Source organism: Dermacentor albipictus, chromosome 10 (genome assembly GCF_038994185.2).
Source record: "Dermacentor albipictus isolate Rhodes 1998 colony chromosome 10, USDA_Dalb.pri_finalv2, whole genome shotgun sequence".
Taxonomy (NCBI): domain Eukaryota; kingdom Metazoa; phylum Arthropoda; class Arachnida; order Ixodida; family Ixodidae; genus Dermacentor; species Dermacentor albipictus.
In genome coordinates this window covers 61,160,937-61,180,451 of record NC_091830.1, presented here as the reverse complement: position 1 = coordinate 61,180,451, position 19,515 = coordinate 61,160,937, and the positions used below count along the sequence as shown (strand labels likewise).

General features: G+C 48.7%; 1 protein-coding gene across 3 annotated transcripts in view; it reads right to left on the bottom strand.

Moving 5' to 3' along the window:
• LOC135912108 (anoctamin-4-like) overlaps positions 1–19,515 on the bottom strand; it is a 114,249-nt gene that overhangs the window by 72,705 nt on the left and 22,029 nt on the right. Inside the window, exon 1 of one of the 3 annotated variants that reach the window (XM_070527848.1) lies at positions 19,262–19,499. The exons of the other annotated variants lie outside the window; for them this stretch is intronic. Coding sequence (XP_070383949.1) covers positions 19,262–19,348 — 87 coding nt within the window. The 5' untranslated portion in view covers positions 19,349–19,499. Of the gene's footprint in view, positions 1–19,261; positions 19,500–19,515 lie in introns of those variants that run through there. 3 annotated transcript variants of the gene reach the window in all.

Here is a 19,515-nt window from a genome sequence, read left to right as displayed (position 1 = left end):
CGCTGAAGACGAAACCTCGAAAATCGATTTCGACGCCCTGGGTTAGCGTGTCGGCGACCCATTTGTCGCATCGTCTCGCGGCAGGAGAGGGAGGGGGGGAGGGGGGGTGCGGAGACGTGGTCGAAGGCTGGAATGGTGCACGTGGGACAACCATGCCGGGGGCCCGCTGCCTTTTCAGGCGAGCCGTGCTATTATCTGCAGTTTTTCTATTTATACCTGCATCTTTTTCTATTAGCATTCCAGTGTGCCCGCCTTCTGCACGCCATTCAGCTGTGCGACGTGTCGTAACTTGTTCCGTCGCCCCAACCGCGTCGGATCGTCGGGAAGAATATACAGGCGCGTCGAATTTCAATGCGGAGGCGGGAAAAAAATTGCGTAAGTGTAGTAACCACGTGGCAGAATCTGCGTTTTCGTGAGAACACCTGGCGAATGCATTATGATGAAGAAACGCACTGAGTAGTACACGCATGTTGCATTATTATTATTGTTATTTTGTTCTGACGTGTAAATGTCGGAGCGCAGCTCCGTACCAGCAGCAGCAGCTGCAGCAGAAGTGACTCGGAGATGGTGGCGTGTGAAATTCCTCACGACGGGCATACGTGGCCTTTCCATGATTGCTTGCGTGACATGCTAAGTCGCATCTGTAGCGGCGCATGCATTTTGATAGGCGGCGCATGGCCGAGTCCGCGTAAGCCAGTCTGCAGGCAGAGTTCGCTTTCGTGTCAGAACTTCTTTCACTTCGCGAATGCCGAATGACAGCGAGGAAGGTGCGTGGTGAGTAAGTTCGCCGTTCCAAGCTTGCGTGAAGCTCCACTTGCACGACAACTCGCATATAAGCAAGATTGCAATCTATCGCGGTTGCCATTTGAAAACGTGCGCAGGCGTTCAATTTCGAACTTGATAGTTAATTTGTTATTCGCGTGCTAAGTGGTACGCCATTATTATGTTAAAATTGGGCTCTCCGGCTGGACAGCTTCGCGAGAGGTTTGTGAAGAAAGACGCGATTGAAGAAAGTTCAGGTTGGCGCTACCAGCGTGGTCACGGCATTTACTGCTCGTTTTGGAAAGCCCACTCGGCTTCTGCTTCCTCCAGCCGCGTTCCCTGATTCGTTCTGCTGAACCCTTTGCCGTCGACGCAACGCTTTCTCAGGACGGACCCATGGCGCGTTGTGGTAAACGCCGCTAAACCAGGTGCCCCTCTCTGGGGCTTAGAAATCAGAAACTGAAACCATAACCTTCCTCTAGCTCCCACGTGATCAAGGCTGATCGCCGAGGGTGCTTTAGGAGTCGAGAAATATTTTTGGAAGCGTTGCGACGACGTTCGCGCGATCGCTAACGTAAATGAGCGTTACAGTCGTCTTGAGACGCGAGCTTCCGTGAGCAAATGAAAGCTGAAAAGGTTCAAAAATTGTTTCAGTTTCAGTTTATTATTCTTTAAGTACAATGAATCGGTAAGATACAATATACAGACGAGGGTCCCCAAGTCAAAGACTGCAACGGGACCCTCGGTTAATAATAACAATGTAGAGATGTATACAATGTAGACATGTACACAATCTAGGGATGTAGCATTTAGCATTTAGCACAGTGTAGCATTTTGTGCGCAAGTATGCAAGCATTTTACGGCAGCGTTGAGGTTTCGCCTGTTTAGTCAACATCCATTGATTGTGGAACGAATGCCATGTGTCTTCCATGTTTCCATGTTCCATGTTTTCCGCACACATGCGGAAAACATGCTTGTAGAGCTCCTTCCCAATAGAACACGCAACCACAGTGTATTTCTCCTCAACGTATATAGTAATCCGGCTCACTCACGGGCTCGTTTCCTCTCTCTGTTCCGAGGGGCGCTTGCCTTGGCGGGCGCAAACCCGTTTCTGGTCGGGGGAGATTTTAACGCCCCGAACGAGGCCTGGGGCTATGGCTACACTACCGCCAAAGGTCGACGCCTGTGGCAGGACCTACATGATGCCGAGTTAACTCTTATTACCGATCCCACGGCGCCGACCCGCACGGGCACCTCTACGGCACGGGACACGACACCAGACCTGACGGCGGTCCGTAACATCCCTCAAGCAATGTGGCGCAATACTTTTGAAGATCTCGGTAGTGACCACATGATCATAGAAACACGAATTCCTCAAGCGGGTACACCCCCTTTTCCTAAGCTATTCAAATGGACGGACTGGGACAAATTCCGAAAGCAGCGAGCTGAACAGAGAGGTGAGGGGAACATCGATGACATCGAGGCATGGATGGAGACGCTCAACGACGACATGAACAAGGCGACGCAGACGCTCGCACCCGAAGTCCAGGTTGACAAGATCGACAGCCGACTAGCCCACCTCTGGGAAGCCAAGACGTCACTAAACGAAAGATGGGAAAAGCAAAGGCACAACCGAAAGCTTCGTAAGAAGATCGCACATATCAATCGCCAGCTGGAAGAACATTGCCGGACCTTAAGCCGCCAACAGTGGTATGACATCTGCAACGCGGTCGATGGGCAGCTCCACAATGGCAGTACGTGGCGCCTCCTTCGTCACCTCTTGGGGGAAACGCAGAGCAAGTCTGCTCAGCAAGCAAACCTGCAACGCCTTTTGCACAAGGAACAGGCTACCACGAGTGATCACCAGCTCGTGACACGCCTGCTAGCCAAGTACTTCCCTCAACGGCCCGATGTTCAACACGGAGATTACACTGGAGAGACAAATGTGACACTCAATGAAGAATTTCACGAGTCAGAGATCCGCGCAGCTCTCCACGACCTTAATGGCAAATCAGCACCTGGTCCCGACAAGGTTACGAACAAGACTCTAAGAAACCTCGATGATGCCTCGATAACCGCTCTTACGGCATACGTCAACAAATGCTGGCGAGCAGGTTGCATCCCAGAGGCGTGGAAACGCTCTAAAGCAGTCCTGATACCGAAGCCAGGCAAGCCGTCCAGCCTCGATCACTTGCGGCCCATTTCCCTCACATCCTGCGTTGGCAAGGTGATGGAGCACGCGTTCCTCTCCCGCATCAACCACCACCTCGAGGACACTGGAGCCTACCCACCCACTATGGTGGGCTTCCGGTCACACCTCTCCACTCAAGACGTCATGCTCCAGCTCTACCACCAGATTATCAATGACCCAACTAGTGGCAACCGGGCCATCCTCGGTCTAGATTTGGAAAAGGCATTTGACAATGTAGCACATGCAGCAATCCTGAGCCGCATAAACAAGCTCAACTTGGGTGAGCGAAGCTACAACTACGTCAGAGACTTCCTGTCGCGCCGCACAGTCACCCTCGCGGTCGGCAGCATGACATCCGACGAACATACACTAGGAAGCACCGGCACTCCTCAGGGATCGGTCATATCCCCGCTCCTTTTCAACCTCGTGATGCTGGGTCTCCCGGCCTACCTCGACGAGATCGATGGGCTCCATCACGCCTTGTACGCAGATGACATCACCCTGTGGGTCAACAAGGGCAGTGATGGTCAGATAGAATGCACCTTACAAGCAGCGGTCTCTGCAGTCGAAACCTACCTCCAAGACACAGGTCTCCGACTATCTCCACTGAAATCGGAGCTGCTCGTCTACCGCTCGCGCCGCCGGCCCAAGCCTACAGCCGAATCGCGTCAATGTGACGACATAATCCTCTATACGCAAGACGGCTCCTGCATTCCCCGAGTTCCGAAGATACGCATCCTAGGCATGCATATAACAGCCAACGGGTCAAACATAGAAGCTATTCGCAAAATCGAAGGCAAGGTTACAGCGGCTACCCGCCTGATCAAACGCATTACAAACAAGCACACGGGCATGAAGGAGGACAGTGTCATGCGCCTCATACACTCTTTCGCAGTCAGTCACATCACTTATGTGGCTGCCTTCCACAACTGGAATGTCACTGAAAGGGAGAAAATCAACACCCTTATACGCAAGACTTACAAGATCGCCCTTGGCCTACCGGAGTCCACAAGCACTGCTCGTCTGCTACAGCTGGGGGTATACAACACGCTTGAGGAAATTGTGGATGCGCAAAGAACCTCTCAACTCGAACGCATGTCTCTGACAGCCACGGGCCGCTACATCCTGCAGAAACTCGGCTTCAACTACCACGTCCAACACGGTCAGAAACAGGTCATTCCACCAGACCTCAGCGACACGCTGATTGTCGCCCCTATACCTCGAAACATGCACCCCGAATTTAATCGGGGCCGACGCCAGGCCCGTGCCAAGGCACTGCTGCGCTCCTTGGGTGGAAAGAGGACTACGCGCTTTGTAGACGCCGCAGAATACACACGAGAACACCGGTTCACGGCGGTAGTCGTAGACGTTAGCTCCCGGCTTACGCACGCGTGTAGTGTCGCAACAGAATACCCCGAAACAGCAGAAGAGGTAGCAATTGCGCTTGCGCTTACCGACCCCCTCTGCGAGGTAGTTTTTAGCGACTCGCAATCCGCAGTTCGCAACTACGCGCGGGGGCGCATTTCCTCCGAAGCTCTCCAGATTCTAAGGAAAGCTGGTCGACAGCACTTAGATAACACCGCCATCATATGGTTTCCAGCGCACGTCGCCACCCCCACCGATGAGGGCCTCATTAACTTGAACGAGGTAGCACACCGCTCTGCGCGAGAACTGATCCGCCGCGCAGAATCGGAGACCGCCTCTTCGAGTTCAGAACTGCTGGCTCAAAACACGCGAGAACGCCTGGTCAGGTACAATGACATCACCAAGCACTACCAGCTAGGCAGACGGTTGCTGCCCCCACCTCACCCCATGCTGAAACGTCGCCAGGCAGTCATCTGGCGACAATTGCAAACACAAACCTTCCCCAGTCCGGTGCGATTGCAGCACATTTTCCCCGCGCAATACCCGACTGCTCTTTGCAAATTATGTCAGGCAACTAGAGCGACGCTGTCACACATGTTGTGGGAGTGTCGGGTTACATCAGCTACAATGGCAGTAGCTCCGGAGGCTCTTGCGTCGAAGTGGGCCGCCGCTCTGCGCAGCTCCAACCTCAAGACACAAGAGTGGGCTGTCCAGCAAGCCCGAGAGGCGGCGACGAGGCAAGGCCTCGAAGTCCCCTCATGGGAGACCTGAGCCCGGGTCGTCAAATTTGCCGGATTCAGAATAAAGTTGTTTCCATCCATCCATCCATGTGTCTTGAGATCCTCGTTCATTCTTCACCATCGCGTCTATTAAAATTACAAGTTCGTGAGTTTGTGTAACTCAATGAGTGTCCCGATCATTTCAAGGCGCGAGCTACATGAACCCAGAAAAACCTATGCTGCGTGAAGTCATGCTAATCCGAGCTAGTGACATAGCGAGTAACTTGCGTGTTATCGCAATCTAGGCCTTCATGCGCAATAATGAGAACCAGTCTCAAGAAGACAGCCGAGATAGCACATAAACTAAGCTGCAAAAGTGAGACGAAGGATAGGGAAATTGTATGACATAATTTGTTTCCCGTGAAGTGAGCGAACAGGTTAGTAACGGCTACTCAATCGGCCTCAAGCGGTTAGGCCGGGTGCCGCCATTTCGAACGATGACGTAATTTCTGCAGGAGGCATAGACAAAAAACGATTATGTGGTGCAAAGAAGAAACAGGCTTCCACAAATGAAGACGATAAGGATTAGACAAAGTTTCTTTTTTTTTGTGCCTTTCGAAAGCAAATCACTAGTGCATGTCTCCAAATATTTACTTCAAACTGTTTCGAAGCGACTAAGACCATTTTCCTGTTCGCGAACCGTTTAGAAAAAGAATGATTACTCCATAGGCAACTCAAATCCCATAACAGCTCCATGCACTGTATAAATAAATAATGCACACGGCTGAGAATGCGGGTCCCGAGCACTGTCATTCCACAACAACCGCGGAACAGCGACCCAGGAACCTGACTTACATCAATGACATTAGTCTTGTGCAACGTGTAAGTATGCGACAGATGGGTATACATATATACAGTGCATGCTCTAGCGGCGAACAAAGAACACACAGATCAGAACCGGTACATTCTCCTACCAAAACTGGGCAGGTCCAAAAGAAATTCACCGACGATTACGATACTTCTTAACGCGAAATTAGAGCACAGCTCTATAAGTGTTCCATGGCGAAGCTGTTTACCTCTATCCCCCGTATGCGTTCCCCGCATGCGTTTCCATGGAGATGGGGGTGCCCTGGGCGAATTGCGTCCGTATCATGGACACGAATGGGCACGCAGCCGTCCATTTAGGGGAGGGGGGGGGAACAGTATGGCGACGGCGCCTGTGCACGTGGCCTGCGCTTCTGTGGTTACAGCAGGCCGACTCATTCCTAATCGGAATGGCGGACAGTCCCAACTGCAGCACGTGTGGTGTCGGAGAAACAACCAAACGTCTCCCTCGTGACTGCCGCACATACGAAGATTAGGTTAGTGTCGTTTTCGGACAGCTTTGGACCAATTAGGCGACAGGCCGCTCACAGAGCAGACGATCTTGGGCCCGTGCCCTCGTGCGTCTGCTATGTGCACGGCCACAGAGGTGCTGGTGTGTTTCTTGAAATGCACCAGCCTGTATGACCGCCTGCGAGTGACTCAGCGATGAGCGCTTGTGCTTGTAACCACGGCCGCTGAATAAAAAAAAACAGCAGCAACAACAATAACAAGAAAAGAAAGCTGCGGCCTGCCGCGTGCTTCGGAAGCGTTGCCATCCGCCCCAGCGCTACCAGTCGGGGACTCTTCTCTACAGAGAAGAGTCCCCGATATACCGACCCCATGGGGTCGGCATAGAAAATGCGTGAGGAACGTGCTTCGAACGCTGTCGCCCTTGGAAACGGGCGCGTCCCGTCCCTGAGAGCTAGCACCGTTCGGCCGAACCAAGCGGCCGAGAATGCAACTACGGCTGAGACATTCGCTCCCACTGCAGCCCCCCCTTGACGTGGCAGGTCGCATCTCTTTTTTTTTCCAGTGGCCGTGGTGTAACAGTGCAAACTGTGAACTTCTTTCTTCCTCCTCCTCTTTCAACCCCCTTTTCCCCATCCCCAGTGCAGGGTAGCCTACCGGGCTTAGCCTGGTTAACCTCCCTGCCTTTCCCTTATGACTTGTCTTTCTCGCTCGATTTTGGCTTTCCATGCCGTCAAACAGATGGCTACCTGTGTTTCTGCATGTTGTAAACTCAGTGACTGACAGCATTAAGTCCACCGAACATGTGCGAAAATTGTCGGCATGTACAGCTTCATTCACCATTGACGGTAAACAATGTAAGTTCACTTGATTGCACTGTATTTTTGACAGAAAAGAAGAGCTCCTCCAAAAGAACAGATAAACACCCGGAACAATGTCGCTATAGGATGGGGAATAGAGCAACCGACTGAGCAACCGACTCGCAGGCTTTACTCCACAGAAAACATGCACCGGCAACAACGAGATGGAGCGCGAAGCGGCCCCACAAGGAATGGTCAGCAGAAAAGGAACAATTTATTAGAAAGCGGCGATGTCAGGCATGCATGGCCCCAGAATACCCCAGCAACAACACGTCGCCTTGGAACATGTTCATTCGCCTCCTGAAGGGTGCAGTTAGGACACGACGTTGACTGGACCTTACCCGAAAGCCCACAGTAGTGGAAGGTGGGAAGAACGCCCTGCGAATGCGACACGTAAATTCTTAAAGACGGCGAGGTAGAAAGATGTTGTTATCGCTATCCATGATAAAGCATGATAAAGACGCGCACGTGGAAGCAGTGGGAGAAGTAAGGCCGGTGTCGTGTCAACAAGAAAACTGTTAAGCACATTTACTCCTTGACAGATCAGTTCCACACGGCAATTAAATGTAGCAGCTGTCGTGAACTTCTGGCACCTTAAAACCTTTAACACGCCGTGTAGAGCCTGTAATGACGTCGTACAGGTGCCACTACGCTGCTCGTAAAGAGCCACTCCAGTAAAATTTCAGAACGTGCAGCTCTGAGCACTGATATTATTTAAAATTTTTATTATTTAATAGTCTGAGAAGATTTAAGATAAAAGGCATGCTTTGCAAATGTTCTGTTTTATGACATTTGTTTGTGGGCTGCAATTCTCAAAATTCTCAGGAATAATTTAGTCCAGAACGTAAGACCTGCCATGAGCAACTTTCGTGATTGCATAGTACAGTAATTTAGGCCGCATATACGCAAACAGTTTTACAACTGCTCAAACAAACCATCCCAGAGAGAGACAACAAGGAAAGGCGCATTCCTTGTTTGCTCTCTCTGTGATCGTTTGTTTGCGCAGTTGTAAAACAGTTTGCTAATGTTCACCAAATCGCCCAAGAACAAGTTTCTCTAAACTGCAGATAAGGCTTGGATAAGCACATAGCGTGCATACACCTAAATGCCTGCGGAGCTCCACGGCGACGCGGACGCCGACGGCGGCCACGGTGGAACACAGTTTGTGTCCATTTTGTTCATGTGGCACATACTGGTTGAGCCAGCACAAGTGATAAGCACCAACAGTTGGCGTCCGCCAGAAAGTCCTATAAGGTAGAAGCAATGGATATGCTTATGCAAATCTCCGAAAAATAAAAAAAGAACGGAAAGGTTGAAAGGAGCGGTCTCCCAACAAGAGGGCGAGAAGTTTGAGTAATGAAGCATGAACGCGCTTGCGACAATTCAGCAGTCTGGTACGTACGAACGACCGACACGGCGTTTTTGATGAAGCGTATAATATGCCACTTTAGCAATAAACGAAAACCTGGCAAATGGCGTGGCGGTGTGGGGGTCGAAAGGGAAGCCGGCTCCCCGAGCGAAAACTCGGTTGTGCCGGTGGGATGCTGGCCAGGTGGCAGGCTTAAATATTCCGCATCTCTAATTGTAATGCCAGAAAGATGTCCGAAAGATACACGTGGGCAGTATGGCTTTACTGATCGCTTTATTGATTGAGGGTTCACTAAATCATCCGCTTTATGAAAGTTTAATGTCCCCGAGGTGTATGAAGAAACAACCTATAAGTGTTAGCTTGTTTGAACGACCGTTAACATCTATTTAAAGCAATTCATACAGGCAGGTTCTGATTTCTCATGCTTATTCTCAAATACATGGAGTATAAACCTGTTATAGGGCACCTACAGCACCATTAAACAGAATGTGAAACCATTCTGTAGCCCACTAAATCATTTTTTGAACTGTACAAAAGGAAGTGAAAGACTAAACAGTGCGATGGACTCCCCCCTCCCCCCCCCCCGGCTAGCATACTGCATTGAACGCAAAACATTGAACGACGTGATGGCCCTACCCACCGCATCCTCGAACACTATCGATAACATATATAAGGAATCCCTCTACCAACAACTTGAAGATAACAAAACATGGTATGATTGGATTGGCATGGTATGGCGACTGGTCCTCACTGCAGCAATTACGGAGAAAGTGCCATTAATAATTCCGTTTCTTCGTCTCGCGCATGTGCATGGCGAATCCGACCGTTATATATACGACGTATTTTTGCTACATGTTTCATCATTCTCCGAGAGGCTCGGTATGTGTCTCTAGACACGGTCGATACAAACCTTGACATTCTTCAGCAGTTCAACGAGAGGTTATCAGGGTAAATGCGACCCCGATCGTCGACCCACATTGTCGAATGCGGCTTACTTTGCTCAGCAGGCTAGACTCGATGTAAGATACGTGCGCAAGATTAGCTTTCCAATCTGATAATTGAACATAGCATTCGTGCTAGCTGCAGAAAGACGCGTTAAGATCAGCGGCAGTTCGACGGATATAGGGACTTCTCCCCACAATAAAAATATTTGCAGAATGAGGCGCACATATTAGAATCTATGTAAAGCGAAGGTGTAATGAAGCGGTCAAGAAAATGTTATATAACTAAATACAGCCTGTAAAACCTTGCTTATGCTGAGTATATGCAACTTGTAATCGCATACAATGCTTTGAAGAAGACCTCCAAATTGTTCAGCCTTATGCTCCGGCCAGCTACGAGAAACATTGAAGGCAGAACATATAATTATGTCACCATTAGTTTGCAACAAGACAGTAGTTATAGCGTGTGAACCTTCATGTTTCTGTTTTGCATGTAGCTCTTGCTAAGGAAATTTTGCTGGACGTTTGCATTACAGGGCGTGGTAGCGTCTTGGACAAGAAGCCTCTTTAGAAGCAGCAAGCCGATTAATGGAGACGACTACTTTGATGGGGATCTCTGCAGAGACGAAAGACCCGGCTTCACGATGGAGGAACGTTGGGGGCAAATTGTCTCCGTTCACCATACAGTGACGCAACGCTGCTAGATCACAAATAATTTAGAAGTCATCTCCCTTCATCGATAATGTTCATCTCAGCAGAAGGAAGATAGTGAACATTGCAAAGAGTGCATTTTGAAACTTCCGATCAGGCCAAATCATGCCTACGCGGATCATCTTGGACTTCACGAGTTACCCTGTGAACAGAATCTTTTGGAATTAAGGAATGTTTTCGATGTCAACGACACTGTTATACTACAAGATTTTGCTGAGAACCACAGTGCTGCAAGGTATGACCGCGCCTTCACGGCCACAGACTGCATGCCACCTGGGCCACCTCACTGCCCAGACAGCGATGGGCGGTACATGTCATCGTTCGAGAAGCACCCACAGAGGAGTAACGGAGAACATGAACTGATAGATACAGCATGAAAACAGACAAACTTCGTAGGCCTGGTCCAAATTCTGACCTAGTGCACGTCACCTGACAGAAATATTTTTCTCGTCGATGTCAGCGCTGTGAGCCAACATGAACAAAATGGCGGCGAAGCTTCTCTGACAAGCACATTCACGTTCACTTCCTGAGCGGTCTCCTGACTATACACGTGTCTCAGGCAAATACAGAAGAACCGCCCATTGCCGCACCAGGAAGACGACTTAGTCAGCTAACAGTACTTGAAAACTTATACAAAATGTCCTCTCGAAAGCACCGCGAATGAGCACATTGTGAAGATCATTATGTGGCCGTTATTTGCAATAATAAAGACGATAACTATACTTAACTTGGCAGTGGTCGCTGCAGGAAGAAATGAATGACCGTTTTAATATGCTACAGTTATTCCAATGGAATGCTAATAGTTTGTCAGGAAAGTTAGGGGTCTTTTGCAGGTTGTTATTGAAAGAAATGGTCAACTTGAAATTTGGGAATGGGCTGAGTTAGGCTTAGAGGTTGGCCAGCTTGAATTTTGGGAGTGGTCCTGAGGAGTGTCTGCATTCTTTTTCAGCCAATTAAGCGCAAAAACTTAGAGAGCTTTGACTAAGCGGATGCCTTCATCAGAACACTTCATTTGAGCATAGGAAACAGCAGCCCGATGCTTCCCATGCAAGGACACGCAAGCATAGACTGTGAGCGTCAGCAAACGCTGAAGCAGTTCCAGTGCGTTGAAGAAGTAATCATAAGAATCAAATTCGTGATAATGAGCAGTCACACGATGCGGGTTCTATAAGAAACGGAAATCCGAAAAAAGAGAATATCGAAAGAATGCAGAATCTCCACAGCTGTGCAAGTATGCGTAAGCATCCCCCCAAATTTCAAGTTGCCCCCTGAAATCTAGGTTGGCCCACTCGCAAGCTTTATATTGGCCTCGCTACAAATTTATAGTTGGGCCACTCCAAAATTCAAGTTGGCCCACCCCAACTTTGATTTCGTCCAGCCTCACTTTTCACGTTGGCCCAGCCCCAAATTTAACTCGGCCCATCCTCGACTTCAAGCTTGACCACCCCATGTTTAACTTGGCTTACCCCCACATATCAAGTTAGCCCACCCCCAAATTTAACACGGCCCACCCTTGATTTCAAGTTGGTCCACCCCTAAATTTCAAGTTCATTGAGAATTGACACTATATTGTGCTACCTATTTTGGGCATGAATGATTTATGAAAAGGGCTTAGACATACACTACTGTTATACCTTGAGCATACTTTCTAGTGACAACAATAGAAAATATAATGTGGCCAAATTCCTTACATCTGTACATGCCGCGATGACGTGAAAAAGGGCGAGATTTTCCATTTGTAAGCCTACATACTTAGAAGTTTGCTCATACTGATCTCGAAAACGTATTCGAGGAACCAAATACGTAAATAGATGTCCGCACTGTACACTCCATAACACTGAAAATTTTCAAGAATTTATCTGCAGCAACTTACGAGGAACGCTGCCGACCGCACAAAAGAAACAGAGAAAAGTAAGGAGAATGCTTTACAACATTCACGCAAAGAATAAGGAAAAAACACGTAGCGACAACACTTGTAAAGTTAACACACAATTTATCATCACGTCAGAACGGCCGTATTTGCGACCATTCTTTTCGTCTACATTTGCACTTATTCGTTCTTGCGTGTTTCCGTTTGTGTTCCTGTGAATTGTATTGCGAGCGCGGCGGTAAAAGGAAAGTCAATTGCTTCCACGTGCGTATTGTACAACCCATGTCTGATTGATCGCAGACGGCCTCGCTGTTGCTTAAATGAGGCATAACATTTCTGACTTGCTATCGTATGTGTTTGAAGCGTTCTCGGTAAGCTAAGGGGCCCGTTCCGCCACTTCTTTCTTCTCATTAGCTTCGGTATCAGCGCTGTCCAAATCTGAAGAAAGGTCGAAGACATCTAGGCGCTGCCAAGGTCGCCTGTTTTACGCGTGGCTCAGAACCATATCGTTCTGGCGGCCCGTCTTACCACTCGTTTTTTTACCGGGCGTGAAAGTCCAGATATAAGTGCAAACGACGGCCAGAGGCACGACAATCAGCGGACGGATGTATCGCGGGGTAAAACCTTTATTCTTTTTTTTTCACACACGTTATAAGTATTGTTCAAGTTTCCCTAAAATATATCGTGCACCTAGGCGCGATCATGACCACATGCGTACGTGAGATTCCGGAACAACGATGTTACGACCATTGAGAATTGACACTATTGACACACACTAGCGGATAAACCTAGGGATCTGCTAGGCTTGTTAGGCCCTCTGGGCTGTGCTTCTCCACGATAAGGTAGCCCCGCCACCTACATGATTATCTGACAGCTATCTCGGATGCTCGGTCGCCATAGAAATTTTAATCGTCGTGTGAAAAAATATGTTTTTTAAATTCTTTTTTTCTTTTTTTTTAATCTGAGAATGGTAAGCTCGAATTTCGCCTCTTCTATTGCACTACATCTCCATGCTTGAAGTGACGCCTGACACCGGCGAAAGATGCCGAGAGCCAGTGGGGCTATGCTAATCCAGCTACAACCAAATTACGCAGGCCCACTAAGCTTCAAGAGAACACACTCCCTCATCAGAACAGGAATCGGCGTCCCTGGTGAAGTATACGGCCACTACCTCCCAAATGACTCATTCGATTAACCAATGGCCCTCAGTTCCCAGCAGCTGCGGAACACCTGACCAAGGCGGTGGTCACACCTTTGGTGCCGAAGAGGGTGCTAAGAATCTCTGGACTCGGACAGGCTGGCAATGGAAGCTGACCCTTGCAACGTTTAAGACCCGAACCCTCTCGAGTGAGGCTAGCTTAGCAGAGCTCTTTGAGGAACTGTCAGACATTGTTTGGGATATCATCGGCCGTAGAGTAGAAGAACTGGTGAGAGTTATACATTGCTGAAGAACGGCCCTGTTCTCTGCTATAGAGGTCCCCCAGATAAGAAGAGGAGATAAGAAGAGATGCTGGTAGAATTCGCGGAAAGTAATAAGTTGCGAATAATGAACACATCTTCAGGAAGCGTAGCAACAAAAAGTGGACGCGGAAAAATCCTAATGGTGAAACACGAAATGAAATTGATTTCATACATTTCTGCCAATCCCAGAATAGTGCAGGATGGAGAAGTGTCAGGTAAGGGAAAGTGCAGTGATAATAGGTTAGTGAGGGCTAGGATTCAGCTTAACTTTTTTAACTTTAACTAACTTTAGGAGAGAAAGAGTAAAATTGGTCAAGAAGAAACAGGCCAACATAGATGCAGTAATGGGTAAAGCAGACACAGACGGGCTGGTACTTGCAAACAAATGTGCAATCTCAGAAAAGAGAGATGAAGACTTGGAGGTAATGAATGAAACAGTAACTAGGCTGGCTTGAGAGGCAGCAATTGAAGTAGGAGGTAAGGCATCAAGGCAACCAGTAGGCAGGCAAGCTCTCCGAAGTTACAAAGGACCTAATAAAGAAACGACAAAGAATGAAAGTGTCCAACTCAAAAGATAAGTTAGAATTTGCGGCATTGTCAACACTGACCAACAAGGCGAAAATAAGAGATATTCGAAATTATAACGTGAGAAAGACTGAGTAAGCCGTAAAAAATGGATTAAGCTGGACGAAGGATGAAGCATAAAAAATGGACGAAGCATGAAATCAGTGAGAAGGAAACTTGGCATAGGATAAACCAAGATGTATGCACTGAAAGACAAGCAAGGTAAAATCATAAGCAATCTCGAAAGTATAGCAAAAGCAGCGGAAGAGTTCTATACTGACTTGTACAGTACCCAGAGGAGCCACGATACTTCCATTCGAAAAAGTAATGAACAGGTTGCAGAGACTCCTTCTATAACTAGTGATGAGATTAGAAAGGCCTTGCAAGACGTTAAAGGAGATGGGATAACAGTCGATTTAATCAAATATGGAGGAAACATAATGCTTGAAAAACTGGCGGCTCTCTATGCGAAGTGTCTATCGACTTCAATGTTCCCAGAAAACTGGAAGAATGCAAACATTGTACTAATCCACAAAAATAGAGACGTTAAAGCATTGAAATATTATAGGCCCATAAGTTCACTCCCAGTATTTTGTAAAAGAATCACCAATATAATTTCCAATAGAATAAGTGCAATACTGGACTTTAGTCAACCAACGGAACAAGCTGGCTTCAGGAAGGGATACTATGCAATGTATCACATCCATTGCAGAACATCATTTCTTCCGCATTATTCAGGTAATCGAGAAATCCGAAGAGTACAGTCAGCCTCTCTGTATGGCTTTCATAGATTGCGAGAAGGCATATCATTCAGTAGAGATACCAGCATTCATACAGGCGTTACGTAACCGAGGAGTACAGGCCGCCAACGTAAATATATTGAAAAATATCTACAGAGATTCCACAGCTACGTTAATTCTACACAAGAGATAGATAGATAGATAGATAGATAGATAGATAGATAGATAGATAGATAGATAGATAGATAGATAGATAGATAGATAGATAGATAGATAGATAGATAGATAGATAGATAGATAGATAGATAGATAGATAGATAGATAGATAGATAGATAGATAGAGAAGTGCGCTGGGTCGAACCAGCGACGCCTCACCAGCAATAATGTATATGCCAAAGGCAGATGTGTTCGCGGAGATGAACCAGATGCGCCATGCTTTGCTTGCACCATCGCTCGGCTTCTTGTTTGCGTCTGCAACGAGGGGGCGCAGTTTTGGTTTCGCGTAAACAGCGCGTCCTCTTCGTTCTTCTTTCATTTTTGTCCTTCGACTACTGCGTTGTTTGCGGCATCTCTTCGACCACCAAGCTGCTGGCCCCACAACCTGACGGGACGTCATTCGTCGTCCTGTTTATTGCTGTGCTGACAAGTTTGCACATGCCATGCAATCTTCTGCCACGGCGCCCAGTTGCCATGGCAACCCCGGAAAGCAACCATCGCTCTCGCGGTTGCATACATTCCCCGGGCCAGATACATCATGCGAAACTGACTCAACCTTCCACTTAGGTCACGAGCCCATCTGGGCCACTCAAGTGATGAGGGTAATTGCCAGAAATAACGTCATTTATGGTAAATGGCAGAATGATTCCAGTATTGCGAGCAACGCGATATATATATATATATATATATATATATATATATATATATATATATATATATATTGACACAACTATATTTGGCAGAACCATAATGCAGCGGGTATGCGCCAGTGGGGACAACGCTGAAGCAGCGCGAGTTTTTAGGTGAAGCGCGGAAAACGGCGAAGACGTTGTTGTTTTTCCCTTGGACGACTGATAAAGTGCGTTTCTTGGCGGTGCTGCTGCGCATACTCGTCGATCCCACGTCGTTACACTGGTGGAGGTGCTGGGCATTCTTCATGCTTGGCACCCCTTCGCGGAGCCGACGATCGAACCCGTAATCACCATCGCGCATCGAAACACCGGTCCACCGGTTCAGTCGTCGCCTGCTAGGCTTAGCGCTCGAGTCCAGTGCCCTGCAAGAAACTTTGAGAAATCGTTTGCCTCCTACAAATAACACGGCCACCGCAGCTCCATCGCAAGTAACACTACAGAATCCTATGGTCCCGGAGAGCTTTCATGGTGATGCCTTTGAAGACGTCCAAGATTGGCTAGACCAGTTCGAGCGCGTCGCCTAATATAACCATAAGACCAGCTCGGCGGACAAACTCTGGAGTGTCTATTTCTATTTGAAGGACAATGCTCGTACGTGGTACGTAAACTGAGAGAGGAGCTTTGCCACGTGGGACGACTTCCGCGCAAAGCTGCTGGATACCTTTTCAAGCATCGACAGGAGGGAAAACGCGCAGCGTCTCCTTGAAATCCGCGTTCAAAAGCCCAATGAGAGTGTTACTATGCTCTCGGAAGACATGGCCCGTCTTTTCCGTAGGGCAGACCCAGACATGCCAGAGGAAAGAAAGCTGCGATATCTCTTGCGAGGAGTGAAGGAGCAACTGTTTGCCGCCTTGTGAGAAATCCACCGACAACAGTGGCACAGTTCACAAAAGAGGCTACAGCCATTGAACGGGCCCTGCATCAACGATACCGCCAGCATGACATGGGCAACTCGACGGCGAACACTTCCGTACTGGCTGCGAGTAACGACATTTCTCTGCGTGAAGTTGTCCGAGAAGTGGTGCGAGAAGAGCTTCGGCAGCTCGGCTTTGTGGTTGCGCCTACGGAACCAACGCCAGCGTTATCTTTTGTTGCTGATATAGTCCGGCAGGAAGTCCGGCAAGCTTTTTCAGCGCCAGACTGTGGCAACGTTCCGCGGCGCCTCACTTATGCGGAAGCTGTTCGCCGTCCACTCAACGCAACTTCAACGCCGTTGACACCCATAACTACAACACCACCTACGCCACAAACAGAGCCGACATCGTCACCCTCGTCGCCTCTACCGACCCCGCCGATCATGCCAGCACAAACAACGCCGTATTTTCGACATGCGCACGCCACTCCTTGGCTCCGTGGAGAGTTACCGCCGAACTATCAGCGTCGGAAAACCGATTTGTGGCGCACCGTCGACCGTCGACCAGTGTGCTACCATTGTCGTGAAGCTGGACACGTCTATCGAGTTTGCCACAAATGGAACAACTATCGCGCCGCTCAAAACCCAATCTTTCCTGCCAACTATGCTTACTCTCCGTACGACGGTCGACGCACTTACAACGACGCCCCTCTGAACAGTCAGCTACAAAATACAGTGATGCCCCGACCACGTTCTCCTTCTCCATCTAGCGCTAGCACTGAATTGTGGTGTCTCCATTGCCAGAGCACTTATCGATGTAATCGACGGAAGCGCCGAACTCTTGCTGACGAATTTTAGTAAGGAGCGCCGACACATCGTTAGAGGCACTGCTGTCGCCTATTTCGACGAAGTGACAGAAATACAAAACTGCCACTTAGCGCAGGAGTTGGCCTCTACAATCCACACAGCTGCGCCAATTGTAGACGTTAATCCGACGTTAACGGCTACTGAACGGAACCGTCTTCTTGAGCTCATCAATTAGTATCAGGACTGTTTCTCCTCTGCGTCAAGAGTTGGTCAAACGCCACTTACCAAACACCGCATCATTACTGACGTCGACGCCAGACCCATCCGACAAAACCCTTATCGTGTGGCCCCAAAGGAACGCGAAGCAATACAAAAACAAGTGAAGACGATGCTGGAAGATGGCGTTATTCTACCATCTAATAGTCCTTGGGCATCACCTGTAGTTTTAGTGAAGAAGAAGGACGGTAGCCTGCGCTTCTGCGTCGACTATCGGAAGCTCAATCAGGTCACAAAGAGGAACGTTTATCCACTGCCACGTATTGATGATTCCTCGGATAGGTTGCGAAACTCGTGCTACTTTTCCTCAATGGACTTGAAAAGCGCTTATTGGCAGATCGAAGTGGATGAGAGAGACCGTGAGAAAACAGCCTTTGTAACACCTGACGGACTTCATGAATTTCAGGTACTTCCTTTCGGTTTGTGTTCGGCGCCAGCAACATTTCAGCGTCTAATGGACACTGTGCTTTCCGGACTCAAATGGCAAGCATGCCTGGTGTACTTGGATGACGTGATTGTCTTTTCCGCAATTCGACGAACACTTACGAAGGCTGAAAACTGTTTTTGAAGCAATACGCTCTGCCGGTCTCACTTTGAAGCCTGAGAAGTGCCATTTTGGTTTTCATGAGCTCCAGTTCCTCGGTCACGTCATCAGTATAGCCAAGGAGTCCGACCTGATCCGGATAAAATTGCCGCCGTCGCTAATTTTCCGATTCCATCAGACAAAAAAGCCGTGCGACGTTTTCTGGGACTCTGTGCATATTACCGGTGATTTATTGCGAATTTCTCGCGTATCGCATGGCCGTTAACACAGCTCATCCGAGAAGATATGCCTTTTACTTGGGGCGAAGACCAGCAGCGGGCATTCCACGAGCTCCGGCAACGCATGCAATCGCCTCCCGCATTAGCACATTTCGATGAGGAAGCCCCGACGATATTGCATACAGACGCTAGTAATGTCGGTCTAGGGGCGGTGCTAGTACAATGGCAGGGCAACAGCGAAAAAGGGATTGCTTAAGCCAGTAGTACACTATCCCGAGCCGAAGCTAACTACTCCACCACTGAAAAAGAATGCCTCGCAATGGTATGGGTAGTTCTGAAATTTCGTCCGTATTTGTATGGTCGGTCTTTCACCGTCGTTAGTGATCACCATTCCCTCTGCTGGCTCATTAATTTGAAAGATCCTTCCGGCCGCGGCCGGCTCACATGCTGGAGTCTTCGACTCCAAGAGTTCGACTTTGTTGTTACATACAAGTCGGGAAAACGGCACGCAGACGCCGACTGCTTTTCTCGGTGTCCTATTGAGCCGGCAGCACAAGACGGTGACGACATGGTTTTTCTGGGACTCATGGATACTGCCGATCTTTCACACCAGCAACGGGATGACATTGAATTGCTGCCGCTTATTGATTACCTCGACGGACGAACCAACAGTGTGCCGAGGCTCTTTGCAAGAGGGGTGGCATCATACTGCTTGCGTCGCAACGTCCTCTACAAGAAGAACTTCTCGCCTAGCGGCAGCAACTACTTACTTGTTGTTCCATCACCGCTTCGACGTGAAATCTTACACGCCTGCCACAACGAGCCGACTGCTGGGCACTTGGGCTACACTCGCACATTGGCACGGATTCGGCAGAATTACTACTGGCCGAGACTTACTGCGGTCGTTAAACGTTACGTTCAGACACGTCTGGATTGCCAACGTCGTAAACCGCCATCCGTCAAACCAGCCGGCTTACTGCACCCTGTTGACGTACCGGCCACACCATTTGCACAAGTAGGCATG